General features: G+C 44.0%; 1 protein-coding gene across 3 annotated transcripts in view; it reads left to right on the top strand.

Moving 5' to 3' along the window:
- SULT4A1 (sulfotransferase family 4A member 1) overlaps positions 1 to 7,545 on the top strand; it is a 37,941-nt gene extending 30,396 nt beyond the window's left edge. For 2 of the 3 annotated variants that reach the window (XM_054016318.1, XM_054016316.1), the window contains exon 7: positions 5,813 to 7,545. In XM_054016318.1, coding sequence (XP_053872293.1) covers positions 5,813 to 5,925 — 113 coding nt within the window. In that variant the 3' untranslated portion in view covers positions 5,926 to 7,545. Of the gene's footprint in view, positions 1 to 3,048; positions 3,180 to 5,812 lie in introns of all 3 variants that reach the window. The other variant, XR_008443585.1, reaches the window with a different exon arrangement.
- The last annotated feature ends 10,512 nt before the right edge of the window (positions 7,546 to 18,057 follow it).

The raw sequence follows: 18,057 nt of genomic DNA, 5'->3' as shown, positions 1-18,057 counted from the left end.
TACATCCAAGGATAGCATTAGCCCTTTTTGCCACAACATCACACTAGGAACTCACATTGTTTATCCATTATGACCCCTAAATACTTTTCCGAGTCGCTGCTTCCCAGGATACTGATCTCCATTCTGTAGGTACGGCCTGCATTCCTTGTTCCTGGATGTGTGATCTTGTATTTTGTTTGAAAGTGCCCAGGTAACCAAGTGATACAGATTACTCTACGATTACCTGTCCTCATCATTATTTACCACTCTGCCAATCTTTGTATCAGCCACAATTTTTATAAGCAGCGATTTTATTTTTACTTCCCAATCATTGATAAAAATACTGAACAGCATTGGGCTTAGTATGATCCCTGCCAACCTCACTAGAAGCATCCTATTCAATAATGGTTTGCCAATGACAATTACTTTTTGAGATCTATCAGTTAGCCTGTTCTTAGTCCATTTATTCTATGCTCTATTGATAGTGTAAAGTGCTAATTTTTTTTTATCAGAATGTTGTGTCATACTAAGTCAAATGCTTTACAAAAGTGTAAGTATATTACATCTACATAGTTACCTTTATCAACCAAACATGTAGTCTCATCATAGAATGAAATCAGCCTTGTTTGACAGGGTCTATTTTCCATAAAATCCATGCTGACTGGCATTAATTCCCCTCCTTTAGTGCTGTATTAATTGAATCCTGTATCAACTTTTTCCATGACTTTGCTCAGGACTGACATCAGGCTAACTACAATCATCTGGATCATCCCACTGGCCTTTTTTGAATATTGGCATGACATTAGCATGTGATCAGTCTTCATAAGGCAGCTCCTTATTTTCATCTGAAAAATCTGTTACTCTGCAAGCCTGGCATGGAAAGACACCCTGTATACTGTAGAGAGGCAGTGCAGTTATTCGAGTAGCAGACTGGGAATCGGAGTTCCTGAGATCCATTCCCTGCTTTGTATTTGACTTGCTCAGTGACCTTGAGCCTTTGTGTGCCTCCGTTCACCTATCTGAAAACAGGTATAATAATAATTCTCACCTACCTCATAGACCATGTGTTCACTGGCCAAAAAGGGGGATTCTTAGCTCAAGTTAACTAATGAGGTAAAATCCTAGTGAAAACAAAGCAGTTTGTAGTTTTCGCATGAGTTAGCAGGTCGAGTTAAAGGACTCCTCCCCCCACCCTTCCCCTCAGTTTCTGTCTTTGTCAGCGATATAGCTCACTGCAAAAAATACCCAGGACTAGATCCACAAAAGAGACTTTGGCTCAGCATTGCAGTGCCTTACTTTAGTCGCCCTGCCACCTAATGCAATCCTCAGCCCTGACATAGGCAGCCAGGCTCCCTATACAATGCGTGGGGACTGTTAGGTGCCTAAGAATGGGAGTCACAAAAGCCAGCACACTGTGAGGAGCCACCTAAGCTAGCCAATAGGAAATGGCAAAAGAAGGGTGTGGTCTAAACCCTGCCCCTCAAAGGGAGTTAGGCGCCTAACTCCCGCTTGGGATTTACAGCCGTGACCTCTCTCCTGGAGGGGAAAACACAGCGGAGATACCATCAATTCCTCTGCCAGTTCAAGTACTGCCTTTCAGTACAATAGGATAGTTAAGTTAGAATTTGGCCTGGCCATTCAGTTTTCCCAGGGTGGGGGGAGAGAGAGACAAATGCAGCGGTACCTTCCTTTTAATCGCCATCTATGGCTCAACTGCTCAGCAGGGGCAAGGGATGAGCCCATGGCATTTGTGCTGCTGCTTCCTCGCTCCCTGATTGGCTCTTATGGAGAGTGATTTTGCTGGCCTTTTGACTGGCAGTCGTGAGGAAAGAGAGACTGGCTGTGGTGAGAACACCACAACCTGCCACTCCTCAATTGGAGGTCATGGTAGCGTCTCTGTAAACCAGCCTGTCTGGATGGCATCCAGAACAGGTGCAGGGTGATGGTCTGTCTTTTGTGTTCCTACCCTGTTGCTGTTATTATTGTCTATTGTTTTACATTACAACCTAGAAGCCCCAGTCAGGGATCAGTACCCGTTTGTGCTAGGCACTATACATAAGCTCTTATTTTGTGGTAGAGGAGGGAGCTACAGTAGTCAACTAAGTATCTGGACATTTATTTGCTGTCTGCTTTTTATTGAAATTCCTTATTTTGAATTCATTTTGATTGCTGTTTTTGGCTTTTGCAATGTTTTGTTTCTTCAAAATGCAACTTCATTAATGGCAGTTTTGTCCTCTGTTCATTTATGTGATATAGCATGGTAGCAATAACACCACATGCTCCTGGGGGAATTCTGTGCCAAAAAATTAAATTCTGCACCAAAAAATAAAAAATCTGTGCACAATATTTTAAAATTCTGCAAATTTTATTTGTCAAAATAACACTACATAATCATGCCAGTTTCTATTATTTTGGTAATTTATTTCAAAATACCTGCCAGCAAGTATGTCTGTAACAATACAGATACACACAAAAATTCCTCCAGGAATAGAGTTAAAGAAACTCCTATGATAACCCAGTACTGTTTCTCTGTGCCCCCCCCAGCCCAGCCCAGCCCCTCCCCGCCTAGAGCCCAGACAATATACCTGACCCCGTACACCCCTGAGCCCAGCCACAGGGTTCTGCAGCCTAGATAACCGCACCTCCTCCCTGCCAGAGCCCAGATACCCGCACCTCCCCCCCCCCCAAGGCCAGCTGTGGGGGCCCCCCTTGCCTAGAGGCCTGCACCCCCTCCAGCCCAGAGCCCAGCCACGGGGGCCCCCAGCCCAGACACCCACCCTCCTACCCCTCAGAGCCCAGGGATCCAGAGGGAGAAACAGCCTGATTCTTGGTCCCAGGCTTGTGTGGAGTTTCCTGCGTGCTGCTGTCTCCTTCCCTCAAGGCATGCTGGGAACTGCAGCTGCCATGAACCCTCTAGGACACCCCCACCCCTGAATTGTGAAGTGTCGCAGAATTCCCTCAGGAGTAACCACAGTTTACTGTAATTTGTTCCAAATATTTTTAATTTATCAACTACGTTTACGTTATTATTTTGCTTTATTTTGGTTCTTTAATTTTTTTTTCTTTTAGCACATTGATCTTTACTCTGAAGAAAACCTGAGCTGCTGTGAAAGCAGAGCATTTTGATTAGCTATATTACTTATATTTGCTTCATATCACATCATAAATTACACAGTTGCATGATTCAAATGATAAACCAGGTGGGTAACTTTTTGACAAGCTATCAGTCTATATGGTTGAGAAATAGATGCTAGTAAAATACACTATAGTACATGCCATTTATAAAACTTGTGATTTGTACCTAAAGTATCATTAGAGAGATTCAGGAATAACAAGGTTCTTCAATTTTATTTTTGAGACAAAGGAAGAATCCTTTTTTATTACCTAAAGGATAATGTATGATTTTATGTTGCACAGTGTACTGTATTTGTCCCATAAGTGTTGCTAGAACACAACTGAAATCAATACCTGACTTTTATGACTGCAAGAACATTTTTATTAATAGTACTCACTGCCCTGTTTGACACAGGAAAGGCAGTACCAGCATTTATTTGTCAAAAACTGTCAGATTAAGCATTTTCAGTCAATTTCAAAGCCTTGATCTTTGGGGATGTAAAAACCCCTTCTAGTAGTGAATTATATCTTCAGGGGTACTAGGAAAATAATTATTTCGCAAAATGACACTTGTCATGTGTAATAACTAACTTCAAGTCACTGTGCAGTTGGGGGGACACTCATTGCAAACTTTTTGACAGTGCTCACAGATAATTATGTCAGTGGCGTAGCCAGGTTCTAAGAGCAGGGGGAGCAAACATTAAAAAGGGCCCCCCCCTTGGCTCCTCCTCTGGCCACGCCCCTTGGCTCCTCCTCTGGCAGCTCCACGCCCCCCTCCCCATGGCTCCTCCGGCTGCGCTGCCCCCCCCCCCCATGGCTCCTCCAGCCACACTGCGGGCTGCCATGCTGCGCCCCCCCCCCACACTCCTCGGGCCGCGCCGCCCCTCCCATGGCTCCTCCGGCCGTGCTGTGCCGCCCCCGCAGTCCCCCCCCCATTGCTCCTCCGTCCGTGCCTCCCCCACCATGGCTCCTCCAGCCGTGTCACCCCCTCCCTATAGCTCCTCCAGCTGTGCTGCCCCCCCTTGCCTGCAGGAGCCCAGCGCCAGCCCGGCAGGCCAAGCTTCAGAGCGGAGCGTGGGCCCTGCCCACTGGCACCATGGTAACCCCTAACTAAGGTGCTGCTTTTGGAAAATGTGCTGACGGGAAGCAGCTGCTTCCCCTGCACCCCTCCAGCTACGCTACTGAATTATGTCCTTGGCCCCAATTATGTAGCTATCATATATGAGCAACTTTCATTACATTAACTAGGAGTTTCTCATATGCATCAAATGCATCATCAGGTCTCCTTTGTGTAATCTGTGGTCTTGTTAATATGATTAAGTTCTGTGGTAGCATGGTCCTGACTCTCCTCCGTGTTATGGCAGTATAACACCCTTGATTTGAATAGAGCTAATCTTCACTTAAACCTCAGTAAATGAGAGGAGAATTAATCTCAGGCCCAGTGGATAAAATATTTTTACTTTCCTACTGAAACCAACTAATTATAGTTGGTGGATTCATTATACAGTATGAGCCCAATTCAACACTGTGTTTCTCCAGTTGATTTTGACTGAGTTAAAGTGGCATAAAACCAGAATGACACAGTGGTGAATGAGGCCCAAGAGTGTTTTACTGGCAACTTTAATGTCATTTTCAGGTCATTTTATTAGTTGGTTTCAGTAGGAAAGTAAAAATATTTTATACAAGGAGCCAAATTTTCAAACATGGATGGCTAAATTGTCCCCACAGAAAATGTGCATACACTCATTATGCATGCACGATTCACATTTATATCCACAAACTGAGTACCTGAATGCACATTTTTGTAGGCATAATTTAGGTATTCACTCATCTTTGAGAAATTGCCTCATTATATTTGTGCAATCATAAACACCTTTTATACATATACTGAAATAAAATAAAGGCACTTAATGATCTTTAGTGTTATTTTATTCTCTTCTGGGTGTATCCTTCCACCAATGCGTGATGAAGTTTCAGCAACCGTGTAAATACATCCCTGATTCAAAAGGGGATAATTAAACCACCATCGTCTGCAGTGAGATCTGAAATCCACAATTAAGTTACAGTAGAACCTCTATTTTATGAACACCAATCTTATGAACTACCAGTTATAAGAACCATTTTTCCTGACATGGAAAAAAAATCATGTAATAAAAGTGGCGTTGATGAAAAACAGTGAACATCCTTTCCCATTTCACTGTCTTCAGTGCATTGGAAATCCCTTTGTAGTGGTTTAAAAAGTGGTTTAAAAAGAAAGCGAGGCCGTGAACATTACTGCAATGTGTGCACCAGACCTACTGTAATTTTGAGATGTTCAATTATGAACTCTTCAATCTCCAATTAGTTCGTAAAATTGGGGTTCTAATGTAATAATAGTCAAAACAAATGTGGTACCTATTATTGTTATTTAAAGATATTGGGCCAAATCCTTCAAGGGGATGAATGCTTTCGGGATGAAATTCACCCCGTGTAGATGGCCAACACAAGGAATGTGGCACCTATTTTGAGGGCTTCAAAGGGATTTATTGGGGTGTATGAATGAATCACACCTCCTGTGGAGGCTAAGCATCCCAAGTCTCATTGAAGTAAAAGTGAGTAGAGGTTGATCTGCAGTTGACAGGAGGTGCCTGGTACCCCATCTCATCAGACACATAATTTTAGAAAAGCCGGTGTTCTGTTATGTCACCAGTCTGACTTCTGCTCTTTCTCTGTATTTCAGGACGAGTTGGGCTATGGAAAGACATCTTCACTGTGTCAATGAATGAGAAATTTGATTTAGTTTATAAGCAGAAGATGGGAAAGTGTGACCTCACATTTGACTTTTATTTATAGAAAACATGCATGCATACAATATCCAAATATTAGCTAAAAGTGCTTTATGCATTCATTTATTTCCTGCTGGACAAACTACTGTAGCTATTATGTGTAACATGATTTAAAAACAAACAAAATCTAAGTAAACCATAGGAAATACTATTATTCTTGATCCTAAACAGCTGTTTATCCTTCAGCATTTTAATCTTTTGTCAACATGCAAGAATTTCATAGATAATACAAGAATACTCAGCTGTTATGGAATGTATTATATAAGTATAAGGTATGTATCATATATGCAACTAGAATGTACACTTTTTCAGCCCCACATTGATTATTTAATGTATTTTATAGAAGCTTTTCACTGGAAACCTAAATAAAATTCAGTAAACCAAATAAAAAATTATTTCAGAAGGAAATCAGTAATAGGCCAAACCAAACTGTATGCTAGAATGATCTCAGGGGTTAGCTGTCACATTTATTTTTATAGTTGGAATGTCAAGGACAAAACAATCCTATCCCAAATTAAAAGGATAAAGATGGGGGTTTCCTTTAATTTTCACACTTCCATTATTTGTAGGATTTCTGAGTGGATACCATTTGCTGGCATACTTTGCAAGACAAACATAACTGTGGTTGTCACTCCACGCACACATGCTCTTATGTCTGATAAGAGTGGCTGTTTTCAGAGTGAATGAAATTCATCCCTGTGAAGAGAGCGGGCCATCACAAGGGCCTGTTCAGCACTTAAGTCTCACTCAAGCCCTCAGCATAGGGTGTAAGTGAGTTGTAAGTGGTGCATGGGGCTTGTGCTGGGTCTATGGTTAGGAGTCCATTTCTCCCAGGATTTCTGTGATACGTGCTGGTCTTCCACACAGGTCTGAGTTTCACCCATTGAGAATGATCCCCTTAGGTAACGAGAGCGTTCTGCTGGATTCTGAGCACCCTCAAGTTTAATTGAAATCATGGGAGTTGAGGAAACTTAGTATGTGTAGCACTTTTAGAACCATTCAGACATAATTTGAAGATGGTTGTACATGTTGGTACAAATACGTAAATGAACTAGCAGGTCTTGAAGAAGAGATTTTTAAGGATACTCCAGCAGATGGGAGTATTACACAAGCGATGGTATTTATGCAGAATACAGTTGCAGTAATTGACTGTCAGCCATTAATAGTCTGATTTATAAGCAGGATTCAAGTTTATTTTTTCTAAGTCTTTTTATTTCCCTGATTTGCCTGTGGGTAGTTACATACTTAACTATGTAAGCAGGCTACCATAACAATGAGATTCTACAGAATTATTTGATTCTTCAGTTAAAAATCTATATTTTTAGGTTCTCAGCTGCAGGAGGCCCGTTTTGCTAGCCCTATAGTATATCTCACCAAAAGCTGTGAGGAAGGACTAGCAGATTTTAGTATTTTGCTTCTGTTGGAAAATAACCTGTCAATGCAGCAATTGGCAAGTGGTGTGGCATGATGTGGCTTGACAGCACCTTTCCTTGTATATTTGTGAGTGAAACTGCTTTCAGTGAAATTTTATTTCTATTTTTATATTTTTAGTACTGTATGACTATTAAGCACTACACATTATACTTCTGTGCTTGCTTGCCTATTTAATAAAGACATGTTCCATGCATGGAGGTTTGGTCATTTGTTTCATTAACATATGCAGGCTGAAAAGTGTCTTCTTTTTGAGTTCATTTTGTCCTTGTCAAGTATCAGAAGGCCAGATGCGCACACAAAATAGCTCCTGCTTGTTATAGTTTTGCCTCCAGGACTGGGAACAAGGTGAATCACTCATGACTACATCTACTCTTGCCTACATCACAACCCTTTCTCCCCTTATTGGTTGAAATTCATCCTTGTGCAGAGAGCTAGTTCAAGGCTCATGCCCACCTATGTCTCACCTAAGCTCTGGTTTAAGGACTTGGGGCTAAATCCACAAAGGGACTTAGGCGTTACATTGCTCAGTGTTGCAATGCCTAACTGTAAGGCACCTTGCCACACAGTGGAATTCACAGCCCTGAGTTGGGTGTACAATTCATGTGGTGAGACATGCACCTGAGAATGGGCAGCACAAAAGCCAGCAAGCTGTGCCGGAACTAGCCTATAGCAAATGTTGAGAGGGGTGGGGGTTAAGCTCCACCCTTCTCAGGGATGTAGGCATCTAAGTTTGGGCTGGATGGAGGCACCTGTCACCATTTGGGATTCTCAGCCATGAACCCTCTCCTGGAGTTAAGCACCTAAAGCATTTCTTGCAAAAAATGCAGCAATGCCTAATGGCTAAGGTTAAGATTTTGTCATGGAGGTCATGGATTCTGTGACTTTCCAAGACCTCTGTCACATTTTCAGCTTCAACACCATGCCCTGGGGTGGTGGGGCTGGAGTTGTCAGCCACGGGGGCTGCGGGGCCCTGGAGCTCCAAGCCACTGGTCCCTGAGCTCTGAACCACTGCAGGCAGCAGGGGCTGGAGCTGTCAGTCTCCCCCGGCAGTCAGTTCTCCCCCACATTATTTTTAGTAAAAGTCACAGACAGGTCACAGACGTCTGTGAATTTTTGTTTATTGCCCATGATCTGTCCATGAATTTTACTAAAAATAACCATAACAAAATCTTAACCTAATGCCATACAAAATGGTGACAGACTGGAGATGCCACTTTCTAACCCCTTATAACTGTTAGCCCTATGGTTTGTGCTCTCAGTTGGGCTACAGGAGACTAGCATTCAATTCCCCTTTCTGCCTTATGTAAAAAAGTAATTTGAACTTGGGTTTCCCACCTCTCAGGTGAATACCCTGACCACTGGACTGTAGAGTGAGTCTCACTCTCTCTGGCCCAATGCATATTTAATTATTGATATCCATGGAACACCTTCAGCATGAGAGTTTGAGACAGATTCACCCCAGAGTCCTTCTGTGGGTCAGATCTTATCCAGATAGGTACATTACATAGGCCTTGTGGTGGCCCTCAGAATTTTTCCCCATAGCGAATGCCTTACTGAGATGACTATAATAAAAATCACTGAAAATAGAACAGAGAGAAGGAAGGAAGGGACATTAGAAAATTCACATAAAATGTTCTTGACAATCACACTAAATAATTACAATTTTATCATTTTTCTGTTTAAATAACATTTTACTAGGCTTGGAACAGCAATTGGTAAGTTTTGTTGTAGTTAACTACTCAACTCAGATTCCATTTAATGTTAGGATTCTGCAGAATACAAGAGAAAGAGCTGGATGGCACATGCTGTTAATTGCAATAAAATTAAAAATGGGCTGTTAACACACAGAGGCTACTGTGCTTGTGACCCATGCCGTATGAGGTGCTGAACACAACGAGAACTGAAGGCACACAGCATTTCATAGAACCAGTCCCCTGATGTGCAGACATGTATTAGGTATTACTCCCACGGGCCTTGATTCATCCGGGTATAGCTCTCAAAGGGAGAAGGCTCAAATAGAAGAGAAAGCATGACAAGCATGGATTCATGGTTAGTGGGGGTGAAGAGTCTGGGTTCCATTCCCAGCTGTCACATGGCGCCATGACAAACTGATGGAACTTGGAGCCACCCTGAGGCAGCTTTAAGTTCTGATAGGGAGATAGCCCCGTGCTGCAGGCTCTGCTAAGTGCTGCTCCAGGATCTGAGGATCCATCCCTCTTCATCTAACCTGCTCACAGCAGTTTTAATCAAGTGTTACATTGTGTTTAGACTGCTAGCAGCCTGCCTAAACTAGAGCTCCCAACAGTGCTAACATCATGGATCTGAGAAAGTATTAGCACTGGTGAGAAATTTTGGTAAAATTTTCCTTGTGTAGGAAAGGTTTACATGGCCAGGCAGTGTACTTGTTAAGCAGTAGAAAGACAGAAAAGGAAGCTAGTGAGAAATCACTAAACATTCTTACTCTAATGGTCCTCAGCTAATAATATGGCCAAGGTTACGGGAGCTCAATAGTTCAGACTATAATTATAAAGCTTTATATGCTTGGCTCATTATTATCATCAGCCACTCAGATTCTTCCCTCATCCTCACCAATGTTAAAAATAGTTCCACTTAGTAGCCATAAGTAAAGATTTTGGAGGAAGGCTTTAAATAACAACCCTACCCTCTCTCCTGAAAGGGGAAAGGCTAAAAAGAAACGCATTAGCGTTTAAAACAAAAAACCCAACAGTGACCATTAATGTAAAAGGAAGTGCTCATATATCATGAGACATAAGCTGTTGCTGGGGGACACAGGGCAGAGATGTCCTAAATAGTAGTAGTGCCCTCTTCACTCTTGTACTTTCTCCTACTCAATAATCCACTCAATTGCTTTAATGTAGACTGCATAGACTGGTGACCTCTAGTGGTCAAATCACAAATGTACACAGATGTAAGGTACTGTTCATTTAATGCAATGTAGATGCTGCAAAGCAAAAGGCACACAACTAACTTTACATACTGGAAGAAAGGATATCTGGATATGCTGGTGGTATATTAGCGGACAAAGAAGAGGGAGTTTATGAAAATAGGCTCTTTCATTTAAGAACGAGAGAATCTCTATATCACAGTGTGCCTGGCCCCTGTAAATGAAGCAGATCCCATGCCCCGGTGCCAGACCAAGGGCTCTCATTCAGCCAGCTTACGAGGGCAGGGCAACACCTGGGCTAGAAAAGATCTGCCAGCATGTGAGAGGGAGAGAGACCTGGTGAAACACCTGCCTGAGTGAGAGTTGAAAAGGGAGGGGGCAGGTGAGTGGGTGACTGACCATTACCAGAGCCAGGAGATAGTATCTGATTAATAGGTAAAGGGTGAAGACAGGAGAGCAGCAAGAGGAATTTACTGTCCGGTATTCCTAAGCCAGAGTGCCAGGCCTGGAGAGGAGGAGTTGCCTGCTGACTTCTAAGCCAGAGCCCAGGGCTGGAGATGGCTGAAGGCAGGGGAGCAGTGGAGGGGTTTATCTGCTGACATCGTCACACCAGCAAACTAGAACCAGGGGAACACTTCAGGGGACAACAGGAGAGAGGGATGCTCCCTCGGTGAGGATGATCTCCTAGCAGAGAGGCTGGGGGTGGGGGGGAGGAGTAGGGGGGAAGAAAGGTGCTGCACTCCAACTGGAAGGGCTGTGGTGGCTATCCTGGCAGAAGAAGACTGAAAAAGTCTGCATGTGGCAGAAGGTGCCAGTGTGTGATACATGGGGTGCTGAGAGATGAGATGTCTTGCAATTTTAATGACTACTTATGTTGAGAGTGACAAATGGACTATGTGTTGGGACTTACATTTTGGACTACTTGTGGAATATTTCTGTAATAAAACAGTCCCAAGATGGGGTACTATGGAGAAAAGAGAGTCTGATGTAGAGACCTTGGCTTACCTCAGGGGGAAAACTGAGGTAGGTGCACCTTTTGCGGGAGCAGAAGTTGGCGCCTATGCATGGCCAAATATCCTTGCTGATGGGCCATTCAACTTGAATAGGCCAGGATGATGTGCTGGCTAGCCTGAATGCAAACAAACTTTTGGGTGTTACCCAGTAGTAAACAAATTTGAAATACAGGTACATAGTCAATATTTATAACTCTAGATACAAAAATGATACATTCATACAAACAGGATAATCATATTCAGCAAACCATAACTTTTCCATAGGTACCTCACATGACATATCTAGTACAACATGCAACATAATTATATCATAATCACATTAGTATGGTGAATATGGGGTGCAGAGGGTCACAGAGTAATGTTCATTTTACCAGCAGTGAGAAGGAGCCTTCAGGATACTCACCTAATCTTTTTTCCAATGGGAGAAGAGACAGCAATGCTGATTTTCCAGTCTGTCTATACTTAGAGTCCTGCGTGGATACAAAATTTGTATCCGCATCCGATCTACAATCTGAATAAATGATCCACGGATATCCGAGGATATAAAGTGGATATCGGTGGATTTGCAGAGCTCTATCTATGCTAAAGACTTCTCTTCAAAGTCTTTTTTTTAAATAGTTAATGTACTAAGATAAGTTCTGCATTCAAACTGAAAAACATCTTCTGCTTCCTGTGCTACACAAGTACCCTTTCCCCCAAACAAGGCCTAGGACTACAATGATTTATGTGGGAAAAGATACTTATTGTAAAAAAAAATTGCTGTAAGCACACAAGCCAAAACCTCCTCTGTAAAACCACATGATGCCGCCATACCATCTTAAAGCATAAAAATGAAACTGCAAAAAATGGGCTGTGGTTTGAGGAAATAGGAATCAAAGTAAAGCCAAAATACTTCATGTTCTGTCCTGGAAAAATAATGTAGAAACCTGTAAAAAAACAAAACAAACTCTGATGATAGAAATCCCCATCACCCCCATGTGGCCATTTATAACCACTTCCCTGGATGCCTAAGATCTACAGCACCCATCTGGAAATAGTTAGGGGGTGTGGTCTTCATATAAGAATGCAAGAGGTTCAAAAAACCCCACTGTAATTGTCCAGTCTCTGTGACCTGAAGTAAAGATACCACCACTGTCTAGCACTGCACGACTCCTAATCTTCTCCAGAAATAGTAGTTGCTTTGGCTAGAACCACCCATTCAAGAGCTAATCTCAGTGTTAGGTACCACAACTTTTGTTTTTTTCTCCTGCCTGGGTAGCACGGTGCATATTACTTTTCACAGCTTGCTTTTGGAGTAGAATTACCCTCCCACCACCTTTTGTAGTAAAAAGGGAGCATATGGCTCTGCCTCCCCTTGACAGGTGAAATCCTTGCTGGTGCAGAGAGCTGTGTACCAACCCAAGTCCCACTTAAACCCTCTCCACTCCACGGAATGCAGTACCATTGGAGCTGTGCTGCCTGGACTTTGCTCCCAAGTAGCTGCAACCAGGCCCCACAGGAAGGAGGATTTCATTGGGTGGAGAGGGCCTGGAGAAGGGCTATATTACTTTGTATAAAGTTACTGTTTTGGCTGGGTGAGTGGGTGTTTTGTTTGGGACAACCACAGCTAACCACTACGGGTGCGGTGTGTAGCTCCTCGCAGTTGGGCAGGACCTATTATCAGGAAGTAATTGTAATGAAGTTGTGATGTGTGCTGTCTGCCTTGGGGGAGACAGTGAAAGTGTTTATGCCAACAACACAGCAGCAAGAGGAGAGTTGCCTCTGTACCTTCTGCCAGTACAATCAATAGGTACAGCTCTGTTGTTAAACTGAGCTTGTTATTGTGGGGATTCTAGCAGGCTGTGCTAACCCACCAAGCAGGAGACCTTTTTTTGGTGGGGCCTGAGACCAGCAGAAGTTGCTCTGTGGATAACACCCAAACAAGAGCTGTGAGATCCACTTGTGGAGAATGGTCAACATGTATGGATACAGAGGGAATGATGTCTTCTTGTCTAGGAGACCTTGGATAGTGGAGGGGGTAGGGGGAGAGACAGGTTCATGTGCTGTAGGGAAGGGAATAAGGTAAAAACTGTCCTTAGAAGGGAAATGTATTCTGTAAAATGGGATTCTATCCCTGCTGTAGAAAGGAATTCTTTGTGATAGCATGCAAGGTACAGAAGCAATTGTAGTGCAATAGTGATAGTCAGAACAGGGCTATTCAAACTTTGTGACAATGAGGGCCAAAGTGGCTATAGCCAGGAGCCAAATGGCTGTATCTAATGGCATTTTCATAAACTTAAAAAAAAAATTAAATGCAGATGCATATAAGTTTGAGGCAGGCAAGCAAATTCCCTAGCAGCAGTATCTCCATCCCATTGGTCTGTCTGATGGAGGTGGTATTGAAGCACTTTCTGCAGACAGGCTGAATCCACAGTCACCATCTCTGTGACGTACTGTGCTTTTGCCAATTCTGAACATAATCCTCACACTTGGATAATCATAACCCAGTTGGCATAACAGTGTGCTAAGACTGCAGGCCTCATGGTATTACAGCTGCTTCCTCATAACTGTGGAAAAGAATCATCCATAATATATGTGAGAGCTAAGAACTCCCTGTGTGTGAACCAGCTGGGATAAAATAAGAACTAACCCAAAGCTTTTAGTCTAAGAGCTCTCACGGAGACAGACTCTTATTTTATTTGTGTCTGCATAGGGCCAAACCCACTGGTACATAACAAATACATGAAAATATATTAAATAATATAACAACAATGAACACCCTCTGCCCAAAACTTGAACTGAAGCAGAATTTAACTTTTTCCAGATCATTTCTTTTAAAAAATACTTTTCATTCTTGCACATCTACTAGTTCCTGGTTCTCAGTAGGTCTGTTGCTGCAGAACGATGAAAGGCTATTCTACCTTTGTTGGAAAGGGAAATATTAGAAATGTCATGAGAGACTTTCAGGAGATTGCCAGCCAAATTCTGCAAGCTTGCAAGTCTTCAGTTTAGCTAAACCCTACTCAACCCTCCACCCCTTGGGCTTGAGTGTGAGAAGTGTTCAGCAGCTACTGCACAGGCCTGAGATTAGACCCCTTTGAAGCTCACCCTTCCCTATTAAGGCCCTCACACATGGATGCATGTTAGAATACACAAACCTCCTCAAGATGATGGGGAAAAAGATCCATTTTTAAAAACCCAGATAAAGGCCAATGAAAGTTTTAAATGTTATTCTGAAATGAATGAACCAAATACTTTTGCTAGTTCTTTAATCTTGCAAGTGGGGGGAGGGGGGACGTTGAATGGTGCTTTTGAGTATAGAGAGAGAAGGGGGGGTGAGCTAATATTTTTTGTTGGACCATTTTCTGTTGGTGAGAGAGACAAGCTTTCAAGCTTAGCCAGAGCTCTTCTTCAGGTCTGGAAAACTCACTGAGGGTTTGTCTACACTGGCACTTTGTCGGCAAAACTTTTGTCATTCAGAGGTATTAAAAAAACACCACCACCCTCCGAACGACAAAAGTTTTATCAATGAAAAGTGCTGGTGTGAACAGTGCTTTGTTGGCAGGAGCGCTCTCGTAGTGTAGCCATAGGCTGAGAGTGTGAGAGCTAAATACAAAATGGAATGAATTGTTTAGCATAAGTTCTTAACACATATTTCAAGGGCAGGGCCGTCCTTAGGCATATGCAGCATACGCGGCTGTGTAGGGCACCCGAAAATTTGGAGCACCACCAGGCTGCGGGGCACCAGCCTGTTCTACTTGTGCTGTGCTCTGACTCCACTGTCCCTACCTGTACGGAGGCTGGCTGGGGTTGTGTGCAGTTTGCACCTGGCATCTTCCTCGCTGCACATGTGCAGAGTGAATCAGGACAACCAATTAGCAGCGCGGGGGGGCAATTTAAAAAAAAAAGGGGGAAGTGGAAGAAGCCCCCGGCCCCTTCCCCTCTGCTCACTATCTTCAGCCCGCCCGCTGGCCAGAGGGCTTCTCTCCGTCCCCTGGGAGACCAACAAGGTAGGAGCTGGCATGGAGCTGTGGGTGCTGGGAGGGAGCCATGCGTGCTGGAGAGCAGAATCTCCTCTCAAAGCTGGGTGCGTGGGGAGGGCTCTGGCCAGAGCTTCCATCATCCCCCCATGCAGATTATCACACAGGCCAACAGGGCACATGCCCAGAGTCCCCCGTGGCCAATATGGGACCCACAGGAAAATGTTTTTCAACTGTAAAAAGGATAACTGGGATCATAGAATCATAGAATATCAGGGTTGGAAGGGACCTCAAGAGGTCATCTAGTCCAACCCCCTGCTCAAAGCAGGACCAATTCCCAACTAAATCATTCCAGCCAGGGCTTTGTCAAGCCGGGCCTTAAAAACCTCCAAGGAAGGAGACTCCACCACCTCCCTAGGTAATGCATTCCAGTGCTTCACCACCCTCCTAGTGAAATAGTGTTTCCTAATATCCAACCTGGACCTCCCCCACTGAAACTTGAGACCATTGCTCCTTGTTCTGTCATCTGCCACCCCTGAGAACAGCCGAGCTCCATCCTCTTTGGAACCCCCCATCAGGTAGTTGAAGGCTGCTATCAAATCCCCCCTCATTCTTCTCTTCTGGAGACTAAACAATCCCAGTTCCCTCAGCCTCTCCTCATAAGTCATGTGCTCCAGACCCCTAATCATTTTTGTTGCCCTCCGCTGGACTCTTTCCAATTTTTCCACATCCTTCTTGTAGTGTGGGGCCCAAAACTGGACACAGTATTCCAGATGAGGCCTCACCAATGTCGAATAAAGGGGAACGATCACGTTCCTCGATCTGCTGGCAATGCCCCTACTTATACAGTCCAAAATGCCATTAGCCTTCTTGGCAACAATTGCACACTGTTGACTCATATCCAGCTTCTTGTCCACTGTGACCCCCAGGTCCTTTTCTGCAGAACTGCTACTTAGCCATTCGGTCCCTAGTCTGTAGCAGTGCATGGGATTCTTCCGTCCTAAGTGCAGGACTCTGCACTTGTCCTTGTTGAACCTTATCAGGTTTTTTTTGGCCCAATCCTCTAATTTGTCTAGGTCCCTCTGTATCCGATCCCTACCCTCTAGTGTATCTACCACGCCTCCTAGTTTAGTGTCATCTGCAAACTTGCTGAGAGTGCAGTCCACACCATCCTCCAGATCATTAATAAAGATATTAAACAAAACCGGCCCCACGACCGACCCTTGGGGCACTCCGCTTGAAACCGGCTGCCAACTAGACATGGAGCCATTGATCATTACCCGTGGAGCCTGACGATCTAGCCAGCTTTCTATCCACCTTACAGTCCATTCATCCAGCCCATACTTCTTTAACTTGGTGGCAAGAATACTGTGGGAGACCGTATCAAAAGCTTTGCTAAAGTCAAGGAATAACACATCCACTGCTTTCCCCTCATCCACAGAGCCAGTTATCTCATCATAGAAGGCAATTAGGTTAGTCAGGCATGACTTCCCCTTGGAGAATCCATACTGACTGTTCCTGATCACTTTCCTCTCCTCTAAGTATTTCATAATTGATTCCTTGAGGACCTGCTCCATGATTTTTCCAGGGACTGAGGTGAGGCTGACTGGCCTGTAATTCCCCGAATCCTCCTTCTTCCCTTTTTTAAAGATGGGCACTACATTAGCCTTTTTCCAGTCATCTGGGACCTCCACCAATCACCATGAGTTTTCAAAAATAATGGCTAATGGCTCTGCAATCTCATCCGCCAACTCCTTTAGCACCCTCGGATGCAGCGCATCCGGCCCCATGGACTTGTGCACGTCCAGTTTTTCTAAATAGTCCCGAACCACTTCTTTCTCCACAGAGGGCTGGTCACCTTCTCCCCATATTGTGCTGCCCAGTGCAGCAGTCTGGGAGCTGACCTTGTTCGTGAAGACAGAGGCAAAAAAAGCATTGAGTACATTAGCTTTTTCCACATCCTCGGTCACTAGGTTGCCTCCCTCATTCAGTAAGGGGCCCACACTTTCCTTGACTTTCTTCTTGTTGCTAACATACCTGAAGAAACCCTTCTTGTTACTCTTAACATCTCTTGCTAGCTGCAACTCCAAGTGTGATTTGGCCTTCCTGATTTCATTCCTGCATGCCTGAGCAATATTTTTATACTCCTCCCTGATCATTTGTCCAATCTTCCACTTCTTGTAAGCTTCTTTTTTGCGTTTAAGATCAGCAAGGATTTCACTGTTTAGCCAAGCTGGTCGCCTGCCATATTTACTATTCTTTCTACACATCGGAATGGTTTGTTCCTGCAACCGCAATAAGGATTCTTTAAAATACAGCCAGCTCTCCTGGACCCCTTTGCCCTTCATGTTATTCTCCCAGGGGATCCTGCCCATCTGTTCCCTGAGGGAATCAAAGTCTGCTTTTCTGAAGTCCAGGGTCCGTATTCTGCTGCTCTCCTTTCTTCCTTGTGTCAGGATCCTGAACTCGACCATCTCATGGTCACTGCCTCCCAGGTTCCCATCCACTTTTGCTTCCCCTACTAATTCTTCCCTGTTTGTGAGCAGCAGGTCAAGAAAAGCTCTGCCCCTAGTTGGTTCCTCCAGCACTTGCACCAGGAAATTGTCCCCTAAACTTTCCAAAAACTTCCTGGATTTTCTGTGCACCGCTGTATTGCTCTCCCAGCAGATATCAGAGTGATTAACGTCTCCCATGAGAACCAGGGCCTGCGATCTAGCAACTTCTGCTAGTTGCCAGAAGAAAGTCTCGTCCACCTCATCCCCCTGGTCTGGTGGTCTATAGCAGACTCCAACCACGACATCACCCTTGTTGCTCACACTTCTCAACTT

The sequence above is a fragment of the Malaclemys terrapin genome, chromosome 1, assembly GCF_027887155.1.
Source record: "Malaclemys terrapin pileata isolate rMalTer1 chromosome 1, rMalTer1.hap1, whole genome shotgun sequence".
NCBI classification, from domain to species: Eukaryota; Metazoa; Chordata; order Testudines; family Emydidae; genus Malaclemys; species Malaclemys terrapin.
The sequence above is the reverse complement of the archived record's forward strand: the minus strand, read 5'-3'. Positions and strand labels throughout refer to the sequence as shown.